The following is a 20043-nucleotide window of genomic DNA, read 5'->3' on the forward strand; positions in this document are numbered from 1 at the left end:
CCGTACGATGATGGCATTGTGCCACGTGGCATTCGACCATTCGAAGCATTTAATGAACGCATGCTCAGCCTTAATGTCGAAGATTGGTGCAGATTACGAGGAGATCCGATGAAGGCCACTGTTGATTCACTCAAGGCCATCTCTGCGGTAGGTCGATCGGAGGATACTAGCACGAAGGAGCCGCCCGGCCAGACTCGCAGTCCAGTCAGTCGGACTAATCACCTCCTTCGACTAGACTTGAAGGGGAGGCAAGTGATCCGGCGATAAGAACAGGGGACCCTCGTTGAAAGGGGTCAACGCCACGTGGAAGTCAAAGAGCCGGGCGGTCCATCGAAGAAGGTCGGACCAGCTAGGCCGACCAGAGAAGGGGTCTGACCGACCGGGCGACCGCCCGGTGTTTAGCCGATGGCAAAAGGCACCCCTATGGAAGTCGGGGTTCCGGCGCTCATTGAGCAAGATCGTAGGGCCGAGTGGACGCCACACTCGGCCGAAGGCATGAAGCATACTGCTAACAGTCGCCACAAAACACATTACCGGTAATTTCCCAAGTGGACCATCATATATGACCGGTCGGACGGAAGATGGACGTGGGCCGGTCGGATGCCTGGCAGGAGTTCGGGGAAGAAGACAAGGGGCATCTTCTGACAGCTGGCATGCTTCGTGATATGGTCATACTCCAAATCACGCGATAGGGGGTTCCGCTGTCCCATCGAGGACATGCTTGGACTGTAGCAGTATGGGTCAGGTAAGCTCACTGACAAGCCCTTACTGGGGTATGAGCTACGGACACGTGTACACCTCGATATGTGTGCACTCGCTTCTCCGCTGCCCTATATAAAGGACCTCATCCTTCGCCGGAGGTACGCATTCTGATATTTCGAGAGCCACACCAGTCGAGGAATCCCTTCCCGGCCCGACTTCTGTGCAGGTTCGCCGGAGCTTCGTGCAACCAGTCGAAGATCCACACCAGCAGCCGGGGAGCGCCACGTGCCTAGCATCCGTTGGTTCAGCATTCGGACAGGATCATTGAGTTTTACAACAACAACACATATTAGAGTAACAACACACAAGAAAAATACAATAATTTAGACAAAGAACAATTAACAGTATACATCAATAACAATTATATAGACAACAACAATAATAAAATATTGTGAATATTCCTTTTGAAGATCCATAGCAAACTAGCATGCTTGTGATTATATTGGTTAGGAAAAGCAAAGTTCTCCATATCATCTAATGAAAAAATAAATTATCAAGTCTGTACAAGTATCCTAGATAATTTTCTATAGTAAGATACCTCAAATGGTCCTTCTTGATATGCCCATGCAAATTAAGCAGACAAATATCATACTTGAGAGATAGAAAGACAATGAAAGTATATATAAAAAAAAAAGAGAAATAACTTATTAGAAAATTCACAATACAAGAAAACTCAAAAAATAGAAAATAAAATGTTAATTCACATATAAAAAATGATTAGTTTCCATGTTATGAATATGATAATAGATAATTTTTTTAAAAAAATTACATAAATTTTACGTTAGACAAGTAGAATTTAATATTTACACGTTAAATTAAGTAATTGATGAGAAGAGCTAGTGACATGGATTCATAATGTCAATTTAGTATGCATACTATTAAGTAAGTTTGATCAAATATATACGGAACCTTATTTTTTGCTTTAAAAAAAATCTAATGTTCCATCCATCCTACATCTCCGTCTCGACGAGTTCCCTTTATCATCATCCACCTTCCATTTCATCAAACAACTAACGGTCAAAAAAAATATAATCACTCTTTATAGACACATAAAGTTTACATCTTTTAATCCGAAATAAAAAACTTACTTTATCACTAGGAATACACTGGCACTCCTGCTATCGGAGTCAACCTTTGACGAAGAATCGAAGAAGTTAGTCTCATCCTCCGGAAGTAGTCAACAATAATAAGAAACTAAAAAAAAACTAAATGTAAAAAAAAAATAAAAAAATACAACGATATGATACAAAAACAACTGCAATTTGAGCATCATTCAAATGGTCAACTAGGACGATCAATATCATATTGTACCAGAACTCGAGGCTGCAAATTGAAAGAAACAATAAGACAATTGAGAGATCTGTAGGAAAAAATTCGCTTAATGCCGAATTACGGTTTCTAATTAATCGATTATCTTTCATTATATCAGTTAATTACTAGAGCATTACGACGGATCCAATGGCGAAGGCTGCCCAGCTAGTCATTCTGTGGCCTTGCCTGTATGTGTATTTTAGTATATATGTATGGTTTTTCTATGCGACCTTATGGCTTCTTGTTCCGTGTCGGCCTCTGTTTCTTTCTCAGCTTCTCGCTGCCGGCGACTGTACTTTTCCGATCGATACCGACTCCGATACCTGCTTTTGGGCTCCCTCTCGCTTCCTTCTCCTAATCGTCCCCTTTCCGCGACTCCTCACGCCTCCAAGCGGTTCTCCTCTTATGGCCAGGTACTGCCCTCTTTGTTCGTATTGGGTACTGGAAACCCTAGAGGCGTGCTAAGCGTTTGGTTCCTGGAATGAAAAGAAAATCCGTCTTTTTGGACGCTAGGAGACGGTGGAGGTGGTACCTAATCCTCGCGCGTGGGACGGAAATCTCGGCGGCCTAGGGTACGAAGAAGACGATGATGAGGAAGACGATGAGGATGAGGATGACCGGAGCTTGGATCTCCTCGTGCGGTTCCTTAACAGCGTTTTTCGGAAGATATCTAGACGGGCCCGAAGGGCCGTCCGGGCGGTGCTGCCGCCTGCCATTCCTACTAAATTGGTAATCCATGGATTCTTTGCTACTTTTTACGAGGGCCTTAATTTCTGTTGTCATTTGGTGGAGCAATTTTGTCTTATGTCAGCATTCAACTCGAAACGAATATAGATTAGTGTCTTATATTTCCTGAAGATTGGTTATTTAATATTTAGAACCGAGAGATATTGTAGAAGTATCAAAAAGAATCTTCAAGTTCATTACAAGTTTTATTATCAGGACTCAGGACAATGTCTGAAAACTCTTAACTATACTTTCCCTAAATTGGTCCCCGTATGAGATAGAGATGAAGGTTGCAATGGACTACGACTTCTGTAAGCATTTTCTTAAAAAATGTTCCCAAATACCATCAAGAATATGTTGTTTGTTAGCACTTACCCGTGCTAAATACATCAATCTTTTATACTCATGGTGTACTACTATCAAATGGGTCCCCTAATGGAACTCAGACAAGATAATAATAAATAAATAAAAATCTCTAGCCAAGGGCATCTTCCTACCTATAGAATTTGTTAGGTGTAAAATATCCAAGGTTTATCATGCCTCCTCAAGTTGCAAATTGCTTTCTACTACAGTTTAGATGAAATTTTACAATACTTTTTTAATGTTAAAGTCAAAAGGTAGAAAGAGTTTATTATCACAAGATGAAAAAGTAGAGCAAGAATTGTGTAGTCATGCTATGCCTATCATCATGTTGGTGAACTGAAAAAGTTTCTTCCAATTACTCAAACATATAATCGTCTCAAATTCTTCTGGACAATTTATTTTAATTATAGTCTACATAAAAGTACTTTTACCTAATCAGTTTGTTAGATATCCAACTGTTCTACGAGAATCACATCTCTTCTCAACATTTCTACTACTTTACATGCAAGAATTCCTAGTGCCAAATATGAGTCCGCTACATCCTTTGAATGAAAATCATAAATTTAATTTTTTCTCCTTGCTCAAATATTGTGCCACAATTCCTAAAATCCAGTTGGGATTTTTAATTGTTAAACTTTGAAATTAATACTGATTTGTCGAAAGATTGTTGTACAAAATTATATTTTTAGCTATTGGTCTGATTTGTTAAATGTTCATGGGGGTTATATTTAATTTATGGATTTCTCATTTAATGAGGATTTTGATCAAAATTTGATGCTTCTCTTCCATCAAAAGGTCATTGGCATAATCACTAACAACTTTGCTGATGCCCTTGATTCCAGATAATGATAGTTGGTACCTGGATTCATTTTATCCACCCTAATGTCTAGATTTGTTTTAGTTGCACATAGACAGTAGGTCACGTAGAGAATAAAATTCTCAGAGGATCAAATTTTTTATTTAGAAAATGTGTGGGTATAATTACTTGCTTCTAGGAATGCTGCCAATGCCATTTAATGTAGTACATTATCATGTTATGTTGTGTTTCTAATGAAGATTCCATATATATATATATATATATATATATATATATATAAGTCTCTCTTGATATACATACTCACAAAATAGATCTTTCCCATCTGAAGGCAATCAGATTTCTGTTGCTTGTCTTAATGAAAGAGGTGATCTTGAGAAGAACTCAGTTTTTTTCCATATATCTTTTCTTCCATATATTTCATATAATGCATTTTGGGCTTTGTAGAAGCTAGAAACATTATTCTCATTTGTAACTAAGTCCCTCAGTTGAAGCTTTATACTGCTAAGTGGTTTCTATGTAAAAAGAATATTTTTTATAACTACATTTAAGTCTGAGTGGGATATCATGACCTATTCACTATTCAGATGATCCAACTACAACATACCCTGAAAAATATTGCAAACTGATATCTTATCTCATTGTATCTTTTAGTCCATTCTCTTATGTTGCAATTTAGGTTCCAAAGTCAGGTTCTTGAAGTAGTTGCTTATTCTGCATGTAGAAAACTTCTTGTGCTTAAAGAAGTTGAACTAAAATAGCTCCTCAACTTGTAGTAGGTTAGACAAATAAAAAAAAAGGTGCACGAAGCTCCCGCCATGCGGGATCCCGGGAAAGGATCCATTATACGCAGTCTTATCTTGCTTTTTGCAAGAGGCTGTTTCCAGGATTCGGACCCGTGACCTTTTGGTCACATGACAACAACTTTACCGTTGCGTCAAGGCTCCCCTTCTAGTAGGTTAGACAAATACCAAAATATAATTGACTCGAATCAACTAGTTGACTTGCTTGGCAAATTATGCTTCGTGTAATTTATTTAATAATCTAAGATATCTAACTAACATATTTCATATGAAAGAGCTCCTGGTGTTTCTAACATGGAAGAGTAACATTTTTTCCTGATGACAATCTGTCTTCTGCACAGGGCCATTTTATGTAAAATTCTGTGTTGTATATGTTATAATGTCTTTTGTTTAAAAGGAAGGTTCATCCAATGATAATTTCTTGTTGTAATTTGGGGTAGGTGGGATTTTCTGTTAACGGAGTGTTGATTCTAGCAACCTTGTGGATTCTGAAGGCCTTTCTTGAGGTAATAATATGCTTCTTTATTAGAAGCCTTATTTAACTATTGAAGTTAGTCCCCTTGGAATCCTTGAATGTCCCTTTAAGGACATAAACCGGATTAGCTGCTATATCATGCAACTTCTTATTTCCATTAGTTTTAAGTTACAGATCCATGCATGTCCCTTTAATAAAGCCTTATTTAACTATTGAAGAATATAACAGTAAAGTGGACTAGAACCTATATTATTAATCAAGGTCAAAAGGAAAGACTTGAATTCAAAGATATTTTTGCTATTTTTTCTCTTCTCAATTGCAGTGAAAACTGGAGAGTTTGATAATTTTCTTTTTTAGTTTTTCTTTAGTGATTTTCTCTTGCCTAGAAAGAGGAAGGTTCATAATCAGGGCAATTGCGAAATAGATAAATGTGCTTAGAAAATGAGGAAGAAATAATTTCTTATACAAAAGAATAGGTACACGACTCTCTTGTTTATAGAGAGAATTTACAATAGAAAGGAAACTAATTAAAGCTAATTAAAGCTAATAATTGACAAATGATCTTTTCCTATTTTTCCTGATTTGTATATCTTTGATTTTAATGATGATAGGATTTCCAACACTCCCCCTCAAGCTGGTTTGTAGATGTCTTCCATAGCCAGCTTGCTAGTCAGCTTATCAGCTAATTGTTCATTTATTGGAAGATATGTCATGCATATTACTCCAGTGTTGATTTTCTCCTTGATGAAATGTTTATCCACCTTTATATGCTTTGTGCAATCATGAAGAACAGGATTATGAGCTATAGAAATATCAACTTTGTTGTCACAATAAACCTTTATAGGAGTTGAAAAAGAAAGCTTCAATTCCTCAAGAATTCTTTTAATCCACATTACCTCACAGATTCCATGGGCAACAACTCTGAATTCTGCTTCAGCACTACTTCTGGCTACCACATTTTGTTTTTTACTTCGCCACATAACTAGGTTCCCACCAACAAAGGAACAGTAGTCTGATGTTGATCTCCTATCCATAACACTCCCTGCCCAGCCTGCATCTGTGTAGACTTTGACTTGAAGATGTCCATGTTTCTTGAATAATAAACCTCTTCCTGGAGTTCTTTTGAAATATCTCAATATCCTATAGACGACCTCGAAATGTTCTGCTCCTGGTGAGTGCATGAACTGACTTACCATGCTAACTGCGAAAGCGATATCAGGCCGCGTATGAGACAAGTAAATCAATTTTCCTACGAGTATAAAGGTCCCTGTTCTTTACTTCTTCAGCTCTAGCAGCTTGTAACTTCAAGTTAGGATCAATTGGAGTCTCAACCATTTTACATCCCAGCAAACCTGTTTCTCCAAGGAGATCAAGAATATATTTTCTTTGGTTAACAAATATACCTTCCTTGGACCTTGCAAATTTCATTCCGAGGAAATACTTAAGGGCTCTTAAATCTTTAATTTGAAACTCTTTTGCAAGTATCTTCTTTAGGTCTGCTAATTCTGTTTCATCATCACCGGTTAAGATAATGTCATCAACGTAAACAATTAAAACAACTTTACCCCTTTTTGAATGTTTATAAAATATTGTGTGATCTGCTTGACTCTGTAAAAAATCATAACTAATAACAGCCTTTCTAAAGCGTTCAAACCATGCTCTTGGTGACTGTTTAAGTCCATGTAATGCCTTGTTTAATTTGCATACTTTTTCATTGCCAAGTCCCTTCTCAAATCTTGGCGGTAGACTCATGAACACCTCCTCTTCTAGATCATCATTGAGAAATGCGTTTTTAATGTCAAGTTGATGTAGAGACCAATCTGAATTTGCTGCAAGAGATAACAGAATTCTGATAGAGTTTATTTTAGCAACTGCAACAAAGGTCACTTGATAGTCAATCCCATAAGTCTGAGTGAAGCCTTTAGCCACCAGTCTAGCCTTGTACCTTTCAATGCTTCCATCAGCTTTATATTTTATTGTAAACACCCATTTACACCCAACTCGTTTCTTGCCCTTGGGTAGATCAATTATCTCCCAAGTGCCACTTCTCCTTAAAGCATTCATCTCTTCCATGACTGCTAAATTCTAACTCAGATCATCCAACGCTTCCTGTATATTCCTTGGAACAAACAAGTGTGAAATCCTAGAAGTGAAAGCTTTATGGTTTTTTGACAGTCTTTGGTAGGAAAGATAATTTGCAATAGGATGATTAGTGCAATTTCGAACACCTTTTCTAATTGCTATAAGAATATCAAGATCGAGAATAGTAGGTGAAGAATTAGACACAATAAGAGGAATCAATGCTGGACTTGTGATAGGGTTACCTGAAATTTCGAAGCCAGAGCTCGATTTTTCGGACGGGTGTTGTGCAGGCTTGACATTTGAGTCTTTATTCCTCAGATGAAATCTCCTCCTAGTATAAACCTGAAGCTCAGAATTTAGATCACGATGATCAGTTTGTAGTATTTCTCCCCTGATCGAGAGTTTCCAACACTAGACATTAGAGGTGGGTGATTATTTTCAAGATTGTCGGAAAAAATGATATTGGGAAGTGGGTTAGAAATGCCCAAAAAATTATCTTTTTCTTCACTTGTTGTCTCCTGAAGAGAATTTTTAGAAAAAATAGGGGTTTGTTTCTAAAAAGGACACATCTATGTTCACAAAAATTTTTTTTGTTTGAGGATCGAAACACTTATACCCCTTTTTGTTCGACGAATAATCCAAGAATACACATTTTATAGCACGTGGTTCAAGTTTTGAACGAAATTGACATGGAACATGAACATAGACAGTACATCCAAAAATTTTGACAGAGAAATCAGAAAACAATCTAATTTCAGGATTTTTTTTTTTTAAGACAATCAAGAGGTGTTTTGTACTCTAACACCTTAGTAGGCATCCTATTTATCAAATAAGAGGTTGTTAAAATTGCTTCACCCCATAAATACTTAGGAACATTCATATAAAACATCATGACACGTGCTACTTCAAGTAAATGTTTATTTTTCGTTCTACAATGTCATTTTGTTGAAGGGTCTCTCGGCAAGTGGATTCATGAAAAATACCTTTTTCATTCAAAAAATCACCCAAGTGCTCATTAAAATATTCTGTTCTATTATCAGAATGTAAAATACAAATTTTGGTTTGAAATTGATTTTCAATCAGAGTGTAAAAATTTTTGAACAAATTTCTCACTTCCGATTTTTTATTCATTAGATAAATCCAACATAAACGTGTATGGTCATCAATAAATGTTACAAACCATTTTTTTTCAAAAAGAGTAGTAATTTTAGATGGGCCCCAAACATCACTATGAATCAAGTAAAAAGGTTCGGAGGCTTGGTAATTTTTTGGCAAATAAATTGAACGATAAAATTTTGCAAAAAAACAAGTTTCACAATATAAAGAAGAACAATCAATGTCTTTAAATAATTCTAGAAATAAGATTTTTAGATAAGGAAAGCTAGGATGTCCTAGTCTATAGTGCCATAACATTATTTTTTCTCTAACTGAGTTTAAACTAATCTGTTAAGGCTCTGAGCTTTTTTATTACTAACAGATATTTCATCCAAATAGTAGAGACCTTCAATCATCCTAGCACGCCCAATCATCATCCTGAGTTCTGGTCTTGAAATTCACAATATGATTCAAAAAATATAATACGACAATTAGAATCTTTAGATAACTTACTAACAGACAAGAGGTTGCAGACTAATTTAGGAACATGAAGAACAACATTGAGATTAAATTGTTCGGTCAGTTTGATAAGTCCTCTACCATCGACAATCTGTGTTGTTAAAGGCGCGCTCGAGGCGCGCCCGAGGCGTCGGGCGCACAAGTCGCCGAGAAAACCGCCTCTGCCCACGCGAGGCGGGCGCTGTTCGCCAGGCGCGCGACTGGGCGCGCCTTCGCACCTCAACGGAGGCGCAATGAGGCGACGAGGTGCGATCGTGGGCGCGATTGCACGCGCGATCATGAACAATATCTATATTCTTAACCAAAAAAAAATGAATTAGGGCACGGGGAGAAGAAAAAAAATGCAAGAAGGGAAGAAGAGAACGCAAGCAGAAGAAGAAAAGAACGCGAACGAGGAAGAAGAAGAAGCCTGAACCATTCGCCGCCGCCGTTGTTGAGTCGCGCCGTCACCCAGGTATGTGTTTTTTTCCTTCTTTTTTTTGTTTTCCTGTTCTTCGATTCTTCCTCTCTTCTTCGTTTTTCTCCTGTTATCTTCTTGATATCTTCTTCTCTTCTTCTTCTTCTTCTTCTGCAATTTCTTTTCTTCTCTTTTTCTCTTCTTCGTTTTCACTTTTTCTTCGTTTCTTCTTCTTTTTTCTTTTCTGTGTTCTGGTATCATCTTTTCTTCTTTTTCTGTTTTTGCTTCTCGTTGAGTTGTTTTCGTGTTCTTGCTGCTGCTTGATTTTGTTTTCTTCTTCCTGTTTCTGCTATTTTTACAGATTGTAATCTTGCTTGCTGTTCGTTTTGCTGTTTTTTTATCCTGTTTTATCACTTTTGCTGGTTTGTGCTGCTGTCCAGTATTTCATTTGTTTTTTTCCATGTTTTTTCATTTTTTAATCCTGTTTTTCTTTTTGTTTTTTCATTTTTGTATTGCTGGTACACTGTTCTTGTTGTTGTGCTGTCCGTTTTGCTATATTTTTGATCCTGTTCATCCGTGCTGCAGATGCTATCTAGTTATTAATTTTTTTTTTTTTTTCTGTTTTTTCATTTTTTTATTCCGTTTGCTTTTTTTCTAGTTTTTCTATTACAGGTACAGTGTTCTTGTTGTGTTGTCCATTTTTGCTGTATTTTTTGTCCTGTTCAGGCTGTTGTCCTATTTTTCATTTGTCTTTTTGTTCTCTTTTTACCGGTACAGTGCTTTTCTATTCCTGACAGCATTGATTTTATTTTATTTTTGATTTTTCAGGCTATTTTCTTGTTCAATTATCATGGAAGGTAGTAGTGATACTCCAACATATATATCAAAAGATCCTGGATGAAATTATTTTCAAAAAGTTAATCCGAATAACAAAAATGATTTGATTTGTAACTTTTGTCAAAAAGTTACCAAAGGGGGTATTTATCGTGCAAAACAACATCTTGTTTGAGGGTTTCGAAATACTACGACTTGCAAAAAATGTCCACCTCATGTACGTGAAGAAATTAAAAATTTCATAGAGAAAAAGACGGAGAAAAGTAATCTTTCTAAACTTGCAACATTGGACTTTGAGGATGTAGACCCTCTTGGTGATGATATTGATATGGATGATATTGGAGCTAAAGTTGTGCCGCCGCCTACAAGTACAAGTACAAGATCTAGATCAATGAATATGCAAAAAAGGCCCAGACAAATAGGTCCAATGGATACATATTTTGCTCCTAATGTGCAAAAAAATATTGAAAGTAGAAAGGGTAAAGAGAGACAAACTATGATAAATGAGGCATACAAGAAAGAATTGAGGGAAAATGCTTGTATGACCATAACTGAGTGGATGTATGATGCGGCGATTCCTTTTAATGCCGTTAACTATTCAAGCTTCAAAAAGATGTTGGACTTGGTCGGCCAATATGGTATAGGTCTAAAAGGACCTAGTTATCATGAGGTGCGTGTTCCTTTTCTAAAAAAAGCTGTTGATAGTGTGACAAATGATTACATTAAGTCGTGTGAAACAGAATGGGCCAAGTATGGTTGTAGTTTGATGGCAGATGAGTGGACAGACAAAAGGCACAGGACATTGATTAATTTTTTAGTGAATTCTCCTAAAGGTTCAGTTTTCATCGAATATGTTGATGCTTCTGATTATGCAAAAACTGGAGAGAAAATATTTCAGTTGCTTGATCGATTTGTGGAGCGTGTAGGAGAAACAAATGTTGTTCAAGTTGTTACGGATAGTGCAAGTAACAATGTGCTTGCTGGTAAGAATCTATTTAATTATTTCTTATCAATATGTGTTTTCTTATACATGTTAAACTTATCTAGTTTTCTAACTTCTTTTATAGGAAAATTATTAGAAGCAAAAAGGCCACACTTGAATTGGACTCCTTGTGCTACTCACTGCGTCGACTTGATCTTAGAAGATATTGGGAAATTGCTTGATTTTAAAGCAACATTGAAGAAGGCAATGAGTGTGAATGCTTACATTTATGTTCGCCCAGGCATGGTAAATATGTTGAGGCAATTCACAAGACAAAAAGAACTTTGTCGGACGGGTGTCACAAGATTTGCTACTGTTTTTCTCACTCTTGAAAGGATGCATCTACAGAAGCAAAATTTAAGAAAAATGTTCATTTCAAAGGATTGGACAGAGTAAATGGGCAAAAGAAGCGGCGGGGAAAAAGGTAGCTAAAATCATCATGACACTTAGATTTTGGAGCAGTGTTGTGCATATTTTAAAGATATATGACCCTTTAGTCCGTGTTCTGAGACTGGTTGATGGGGAAAGAAAACCTGCAATGGGCTATATTTATGAAGCTATGGATAGGGAAAAAGAAACAATTATGAAGGCCTTTAAGGAGAAAGAAGAGAAATATAAAGAAGTGTTTGAGATCATTGATACGAGATGGGAATGTCAACTTCATCGGCCTTTGCATGCTGCAAGATATTATTTGAATCCAGAATATTTTTATTCATACACAAATTCAAATATCTGTGGAGAAGTGGTGAATGGTTTGTTTGAAACTATGGAGAGATTGGTTCCAAGCGCTGCTGAGCAAGATAAAATCACCACCCAACTCTCTATATATCGAAAGGCAGAAGAGCTATTTGGGAGGAATGTGGCAATTAGACACAGAAGAGCATTATCTCTAGCAGAATGGTGGGAATGTTATGGAGCAAATATCTCAGAATTGCAAAAGTTTGCTATTAAAGTGCTTAGCCTTACTTGTAATGCTTCTGGTTGTGAGCGCAATTGGAGTGTATTTGAGCAGGTATGTAATAAATATAAATGTTTAATACTATTAGTATGTTACTTTTATAAGTAGAAAATATTCTTTGCTATTTTATTATACTTATTATGATTTTTAACATTTTGTAGATTCACAGCACAAAAAGGAATAGGTTGGCTCAGCAGCGCTTAAATGATTTGGTATTTGTGAAATATAATCGTGCCTTAAAACTTCGGTATGATGCACGTGATAAAATTGACCCATCTCTCTGGCAGATATTGATGATAGTAATGAATGGTTGATGGGTAGAATGGATGGAGAAAGTGATAATGAAGAAGATGAGTTGGTTTTTGAAGATGATGACTTAACATGAGATGTCGTTGCAAGGGCTAGTGGAGTTGAAGAGCCTGAATATTGTACTAGAGGAAAAAATATTGCATCCATGACCTCCAGTTCACATGCTAAGCCTAAACAAGTTGAGAAGGGAAATACATCTTCCTCTATGAGACACTCATCTCTAAGACTTAGAGATGAAGAAGAAGAAGAAGAAGAAGAAGAAGAAGATGAAGATAAAGAAGAAGAAGAATACAATGAGGATGATCTTGAGCTTGATGATTAATTTGACTTATTACGCCTGTTTTGATGAACTTTGTTAGTTTAATTTAGAAAGTTGAAACTTGAAAGTTTGAAATTTTTATTAATTTTATTATGGTGTTGCTTTGCTTCTCATATTTGATATTGATGTGTGTGGAATATTAATAGTTATCATATTTGACATATTATATGAGTGTGTTAATAGTTTAGTAGTCATCAACCTCATGTTCAAGAGGCGTGCGCCTCGGGCACGCCTCGCGCCTCGGGCACGCCTCTAACAACACTGTCGGCAATTCTGATTTTTTCATTTCCAGAACAAGGGGAATAAGTATCAAATAGGTGAGAGGAACTAGACATGTGGTCTGTGGCTCCAGAATCTATGATCCATGGAGAGGAGTTTAAGCAAGAGAGAGTTTTAGGATTGCTACCTGTTTGTGCCAAGGAAATACTATGAATACAAGATGAGAAGTTGGATTTTATCAGCTTCAAGAGTTGATCCATCTGCTCTTTGTTGAAGGGACCTATGTCGGCTTCATTTGCGATAGGAATTCCATGATTCTTCTCTCCTTGCTTGCTATTTTTCCAGTTGGCAGGTTTGCCATGTCTCACGTGTATGGCGAGGCTTGTTGCAGAAATCGCACTAAACTCGAGGTTTATCATCAGACCTGTGCTGGTAATTTGCAGCATTACTAAATAAGGCAGAATTTTCAACTGACTCACTGGTACTCCTTTTTCCGAGCATGACACTCCTTCGGCTTTCTTCTCTTCTAACTTCGGCAAATACTTCACCAATGGATGGGAGAGGAAGTCTCCCAATAATCCTTCCTCGTACTTCATCAAATTCGACGTTGAGACTAGGAAGAAATTTGTAAATACGATCGTTTTCCATGGTTTTCTTGTGGTGGTTGCAGTCATCAGCAGATTTCCATTCGTATGTGCTGAAGAGGTCAAGATCCTGCCACAATCTTTTCAATGAATTGAAATATTTTGTGACAGAATCATCTCCTTGACGCATTTCCCCCAACTTTAAAGTCAATTCAAGAACCTAAGATTGGTTACCCAGGTCAGAATACATCTGACTAATTTTATCCCACAGCTCTTTTGCAGTAGGATAACACATGTAATTGGTACTTATATCCTCTTCCATGGAGTTGACTAGCCATGTCATAACCATGGAGTTTTCAGCATCCCATATGGCATGCAGCGGATCATTAAGAGCAGGAGCCTTCTTGTTATCCGTGATATAATCGATTTTTCCTTGCCCACGGATATATATTCGGACGGATTGCGACCACCGGAGGAAATTGTCACCATTTAGGCGGATGCTGGTGATTTGGACTGAATGAGAGTTGGAATGATGTTGTAAGGTCAGAAGGTTTTACCATAGTGGCAGGGATTGTAGTGGTTTCGGACGTGACTTCTGACATCGCTCTGATATCAACTTAGAAAAATGAGGAAGAAATAATTTCTTATACAAAAGAATAGGTACACGACTCTTTTGTTTATAGAGAGAATTTACAATAGAAAGGAAATTAATGAAAAGGAAATTAAATAATAAGGTAACTAATTAAAGTTAATAATTGACAAATGATCCTTTCCTATTTTTTCCTAATATGTATATCTTTGATTTTAATGATAATAAGATTTCCAACAACATGTTTATAGATGTGGCACAACCTCTTTTTCCGAAGTCAGTGGACTACAGCAATATATAGTTCTCATTATCTCTTCCATTGTTGCAACTTCTCAGTCATAAAACTGAAATAATACTTATGTCGTATTCTGCAGTGGATGATAGATGAGAAATAGAGTAAGAAAAAAAAAATTATAAACTAGTTAACCTCATTGTTCCCACCGACTATTAGGGTAAATATGGAAGTACAAGCGGTGGGCAGTCCAGAAGCCCAGAAATAGAGTAAGAAGATAATATAAGAAAGGGAGAGGCAATCACAAAAGAGAGAAGAAAAAAGATAATACCTTAAAAGAGAGAGAATAACATCAATTTGTATCCTAACTTCACCTTACAACCTTTGCCTGTATATAGGCTTTGCCAAAAAAACAAAAGTATATATTACAAAACAGAAGTGGATCATAGGAACCTCTCGCCGATTGCTTATTCAACCCTTTGTTGAACTGAATAAAATAACATAAGATGTCAACCTTTGAGCTGTGCTGCATTTGAACTGCAGAATTGCAGGGCATTATGTCTTTAGAAGATATCTGCACATTGAGTCCTAGACATGCATTCTTTTCATGGGAAAATAGGATATCTCATGAACCTCGTAAACTAGCAATGAAATGCTGGCTAAGTTGGAGTGAAAGAAATCAGATCCAAAAGAGGATATTTCGGCAATCTACAGCAATTATTTCTTGATTTTGACACCTTGCCTCAACAATTTACCTTTATCATTAATAAAGTTCCCATCAACTAATCGTTATTCAGCAGTGTTCACCTTCAATATGACAAATAGCCAAGTGCAAAACTGAATATTTCAGAAGATTTCGTTCTTGTTTCTTTCCATTTTTTTAAAAATGGGTGACAACAACAACAACAACAACCAAGCCTTTTCCCATGGGGTCGGCTGTATGAATCCTTTTACGCCATTGAGCCCTATCTCCTATTATATCATCATCTATATTTAAATAAATTTTATCTTGTTTTATTGTTGCTAACCAAGTCTTTTTTGGTCGTCCTCTTCCTCGTTTGATATGCATGTTTATCATAGTTTTACATCGCCTAACTGGAGCATTTATTGGTCGTCTAAGTACATGTCCGTACCATCTTAAACGTGTCTCTCGGAGTTTGTCCTCAATAGATGCAACTCCGACTTTCTCTCTAATGCTCTCATTCCTTATTTTGTCCATCTTCGTATGTCCACACATCCACCTTAACATCCTCATCTCTGCAACTCTCATCTTATGCTCATGTGCTCGAACCATAGCCCAACATTCAATTCCATATAACATAACAGGTCTAATTGCGGTTTTATAGAACTTACCTTTAAGTTTAAGAGGTACTTTACGGTCACATAAAAATCCGACGCTCCCCTCCATTTCTCCCATCCTGCTTGTATTCTATGTAAGACATCTCTCTCAATCCCTCCATCATTTTGTAAAAATGATCCTAAATATTTAAATCTCTCGGTTCCAGGCAACTCGTCCTCTCCTATCTTAACAATTGTTTCATTACTTCAAATATTGCTAAACTTAAATTCAATATATTCTGTCTTTAATCTACTAAGCTTAAAACCTTTCCCTTCTAGTGTTTCCCTCCAAGATTCTAGCTTAGCATTTACTTCTTCACGTGTCTCATCTACCAAAACAATCTCATCTACTGACAACATGTACCATAGTAATGTGTCTTCGATGTACAAGTAAGTTCATCCAAGGCTAGTGTAAAAAAATATAGACTTAGAGCAAATTCTTATGTAATCTCTATCTATATAGGAAATGCTTTATTTATTCGCTTAGAGTCTTTTACTTTTATCGTTATATCCTATACATAGCTTAATTATTTCAATATATGTTACACTAATGTCTTTCTTTTCTAAAATTCTCTACATAATTTTCCTTAGACTCTATTAAAAGTTTCTTTCTAAATTAATAGATACCATGTGTAAGTGTTGTTGGTTTTTCGATAATTTTCAATCAGTTGTTTAAGAAGATGTATAATTTCTATTATCGACTTTTTAGGCCAGAATCCATATTGCTTTTGTCATTTTGGTCTTAATCTTCTCTATGACTCTTTTTTCAAGTTTCATGATATGGCCCATTAGTTTAAAGTGCTAATAATTCATACAATTTTGTGTCTCATTTGTTTTTATACATTGGAATAAAGTACTTACCTCAACTGATAACATTTTTGCATTTTCAATACTAGATTGAATGATTTCATAAACCATTCAATACCCTGGTTCCCTAAGCACTTCCATACCTCTATTGGAATATCATCCGTTCCAATCACTTTTCCATTTTGCATCTCATTTAAAGTTTGTTCTACTTCTAAAGTTTGAATTTTCAAATAAAAATTAAAATTTCTATACATCTCTAATTTAATTAAATTACCTAAGTTAAGTTGGTCACCTAAACCTTCATTAAAAAGTTGATGAAAATATCTCTTCCACTGCTCTTTTATTTCTCCATCATTTACTAATACCCTATTACATTCATCTTTAATACATTTTATTTGGCTAAGATCTCTTGTTTTCCTTTCTCTCATTTTAGTTATTCTATAAATGTCTCTTTCCCCTTCTTTCGTGTCCAATTTTTGATATAAGCGTTCGAAAGTTTCATTTTTTGCTTCACTCACTACTTTCTTAGCTTCTTTCTTGGCTATTGTATATTTTTTTAAGTTTTCCTCGTTTTTACAAATATATAATTTCTTATAAGCTATTCGTTTTTCCTTCACTTTCTCTTGTACTTTCTCATTCCACCACCAAGATTCTTTACTTAGTGGTGCATGTCCCTTTGACTCACCGAGTACACTCTTAGCTACTATTTTCAACTTTGATACCATCTTATCCCATGTTGTATTAGAGTCATCGTATATTTCACCTAATGCTTGTACTTCTACCTTCTCCTTAAATATATTTTATTTCCCATCCTTTAACTTCCACAACTTAATTCTAGGAATTGTATATATTTTCTTTCTATTGATACTATGTTTGAGGCGTATATCCAGCACTACTACCCTATGTTGGGTAGTTAAGCTTTCTCCAGGGATGACTTTGCAATCTTTACAAATCTTTCTATCCTTCTTCCTAACCATAAGAAAGTCAATTTGCGATTTATTATTCCCACTTTTGAATGTGACTAAGTGTTCTTCTCTTTTCTTAAAAAACGTATTAGCTAATATAAGGTCATATGTTATCGCAAAATCTAATATAGTTTTCCCTTCCTCATTCCTCGTTCCAAACCCATAACTCCCATGTATTCTCTCATATTCCTCATTTTTCACTCCGACATGCCCATTTAGATCACCTCCTATTAAAATCATTTCATTTGATGGAATATTTTGTAATATTTCATCTAAGTCTTCTCAAAACTTTGATTTGGTAGCTTCATCTAATCCTACTTGTGGTGCATATACGCTAATTATGTTCATAGTTTCTTTTGCCACTATTATCTTAAGGACTATAATTCTATCTCCTTTTCTAACTACTCCTACAACTTCATCCTTTAACAAACTATCTACAATGATACCCACTCCATTTCTTGCTTTACTCTTTCAAGTGTACCATAACTTAAAATCCGAGTTCTCTATCATCTTTGCCTTCTCGCCTATCCATTTTGTCTATTGTACACACAAAATACTAATTTTTCTCCTAATCATCATATCTATTACCTCCATTGATTTACTAGTGAGAGTTCCTATATTCCATGTTCCAAATCTTAGATTATTAATTTTCCTATCATATTTGTTCTTTTCTAACCTATGGTGTGAAAACTTTTGCCTATTTAACACTACACCCAAGTTCTCATGGAGATGTAGCCGTCCTTGCTGAGACGTTACAGTCGGACCCTGTAACGCGAACTCTTGCATATTTATTACTACACCCCAGTTCTGGAGATGTAGCAGTCCTTGCGGAGACGTTACAGCCGGACCCTGCAACGCGTTCCTTCCGGGGAACAACCTAGCATTAGCACAATAGTTTAATGGATTCATTCATTGAATATTTGCCATAGTTTGACGCTGGCTGGCAACCTAACGCAACCCTCTATCCCGGCTTGGGACCGGCCATGACCGGTTATCATGGGCGGAGTTAAAATGTCCAAGCAGAAATTCGAACCCGAGACCTCCGGCCGAACCAAGCCTTAAGCAAGTCCGGCTAACCAAGTGTGCAAGCAGTCATTGACAATGGGTGACAATAGCCAAAAATATGATCAGTTTAGTTTGTATGAATGTTTCAACTGCTCTAGTTTAGCAGCAGAATAGTTGGAAACAAACTAGATGGACTTCAACCTTTAAACACTTGGTAGAAACAATGACTTGAGTTTGTATTTACAAATCTGAACAACCAATGTCATTGTGTTCAAAATCTAAGTTAAAAATGCCTTCACTTTTTATCGCTCTAGTTTAGTAGTAGTGTTTGCAAAATTGAAATATACCGACTATTTGAGCAGAGCCATGCTTTTTTCTTGCATATAGAGTTTGTACTTCAAATGGGTCAGCAACTGAACTGTCAGTCATCATATAAACAGTTTATTTGTGTCAAAACTATTTCTCTTGCTCTAGACAAATCTCAAGTCAGTTTTGCTATGTAAATTGTAGGTCATCTGTACATTTGGAAGCATGGTTTTCGTAAGCATCCTACTCGTGCGTGGAATATGGTCAGGGATCACTTACATAAGAATGAACCAATATACCTACACAAACCGGATGGACAACGAGGACAGTCAATGGAGTGGCATACAAGCTGCATGAATTATGTTCTTTGGGGGGAGTTCAGTTGTATTCTAGATTCCGAAAAGATGTCAGTTCCAGAGCTAGCTTGAATATAGAGGAGAGGAGCAACAATAGATTTCCTTCTGCAAAACGTTTATCATCGCAGACTTAATCGATTATGTAAAATTCTGCTCTTTTCGCTGCAACTGGTATATTCCAATTTAACAGAACTTGAAACACGTATAAAAATAAATTGATAAGCATGTGAAAGTGTTTTTTTTGTTTTATTAGTGCAATCTTTCTTGTATATGTTGAATTGAGCAATATGAATGCAATTGTACGATGGATCCAAGATCCAGGCTGGTTTGGTGCGACATGCAGCTAATGAAGTTCATTTGCAATTTTTCATGATTTATTCATCGTACCCAAACTGGTAGATCGGATTGAAATGTTTATGGGCCGAATCCAGCACAAATGTGATTCTTTGTAGGACCTCAACACCATTGGGCCTCATAACTCCCTAGCCCACTAAATGGGATTGCATGTCATTCAGTTTCCTATCTTAAAGTTAAGTGGGTGGTGAGTGATTGTAGGCATCAGGACTACCAACTAGGAAATAAATTTAATGGAGGAATGGAGTCAAAGTAGAAGGGTAAGGGGACTCATAGCAAGAGAATAATAAGACAAAAATTTCAAGGATCATCATCGCAACAATATGGAAACAAAACTAAATGAAAACTCATTTCAATAGGCCAGACACAACTGACCTAGGGACTAGGGCGACACAAAAGTGAAAGGGAAGGGGGCATGTGTTCTCAATCAATAGCATTGTTTTTTAGTATTTCAGTTGTCTAAATTTAGCTTGGCCCGTTAATTTTGAAAGTAGACAATCATTTCTTCAAATTCAACTATTAAGTAAATTCTTATTTTT

The 20043-nt window shown here is 36.4% G+C and overlaps 2 protein-coding genes across 3 annotated transcripts; both read left to right on the top strand.

The window, feature by feature from the left end:
• Positions 1–2291: 2291 nt before the first annotated feature.
• LOC121981165 (protein SHORT HYPOCOTYL IN WHITE LIGHT 1-like) lies at positions 2292–19438 on the top strand. The gene is made up of 4 exons (XM_042533556.1): positions 2292–2486; positions 2587–2802; positions 5220–5285; positions 18999–19438. The coding sequence occupies exons 1-4, from the start codon at positions 2307–2309 to the stop codon at positions 19149–19151; spliced, it is 615 nt and encodes a 204-aa protein (XP_042389490.1). The 5' UTR covers positions 2292–2306; the 3' UTR covers positions 19152–19438.
• Positions 9521–13044, top strand: LOC121981164. Of its 2 annotated transcripts, XM_042533555.1 has the most exons (3): positions 9524–11164; positions 11249–12175; positions 12283–13044. In XM_042533555.1, exons 1-2 carry the CDS (start codon positions 10510–10512, stop codon positions 11557–11559), a joined length of 966 nt encoding a protein of 321 aa, XP_042389489.1. In that variant the 5' UTR covers positions 9524–10509; the 3' UTR covers positions 11560–12175; positions 12283–13044. The 2 variants fall into 2 exon arrangements, with proteins under 2 accessions (XP_042389488.1, XP_042389489.1); XM_042533554.1 differs by having other exon boundaries at positions 9521–12175.
• Positions 19439–20043: the final 605 nt, after the last annotated feature.

This window comes from Zingiber officinale, chromosome 5A (genome assembly GCF_018446385.1).
Source record: "Zingiber officinale cultivar Zhangliang chromosome 5A, Zo_v1.1, whole genome shotgun sequence".
In the NCBI taxonomy this organism is placed as follows: Eukaryota; Viridiplantae; Streptophyta; class Magnoliopsida; order Zingiberales; family Zingiberaceae; genus Zingiber; species Zingiber officinale.

Coding starts and splice junctions, on each gene's coding strand:
- LOC121981165 (XM_042533556.1), top strand. CDS start 2,307: ATGGCTTCTTGTTCCGTGTCGGCCTCTGTTTCTTTCTCAGCTTCTCGC. Junction 2,487..2,586: donor GGTTCTCCTCTTATGGCCAG/GTACTGCCCTCT, acceptor TTTGGACGCTAG/GAGACGGTGGAGGTGGTACC. Junction 2,803..5,219: donor CTGCCATTCCTACTAAATTG/GTAATCCATGGA, acceptor AATTTGGGGTAG/GTGGGATTTTCTGTTAACGG.
- LOC121981164 (XM_042533554.1), top strand. CDS start 10,510: ATGGATGATATTGGAGCTAAAGTTGTGCCGCCGCCTACAAGTACAAGT.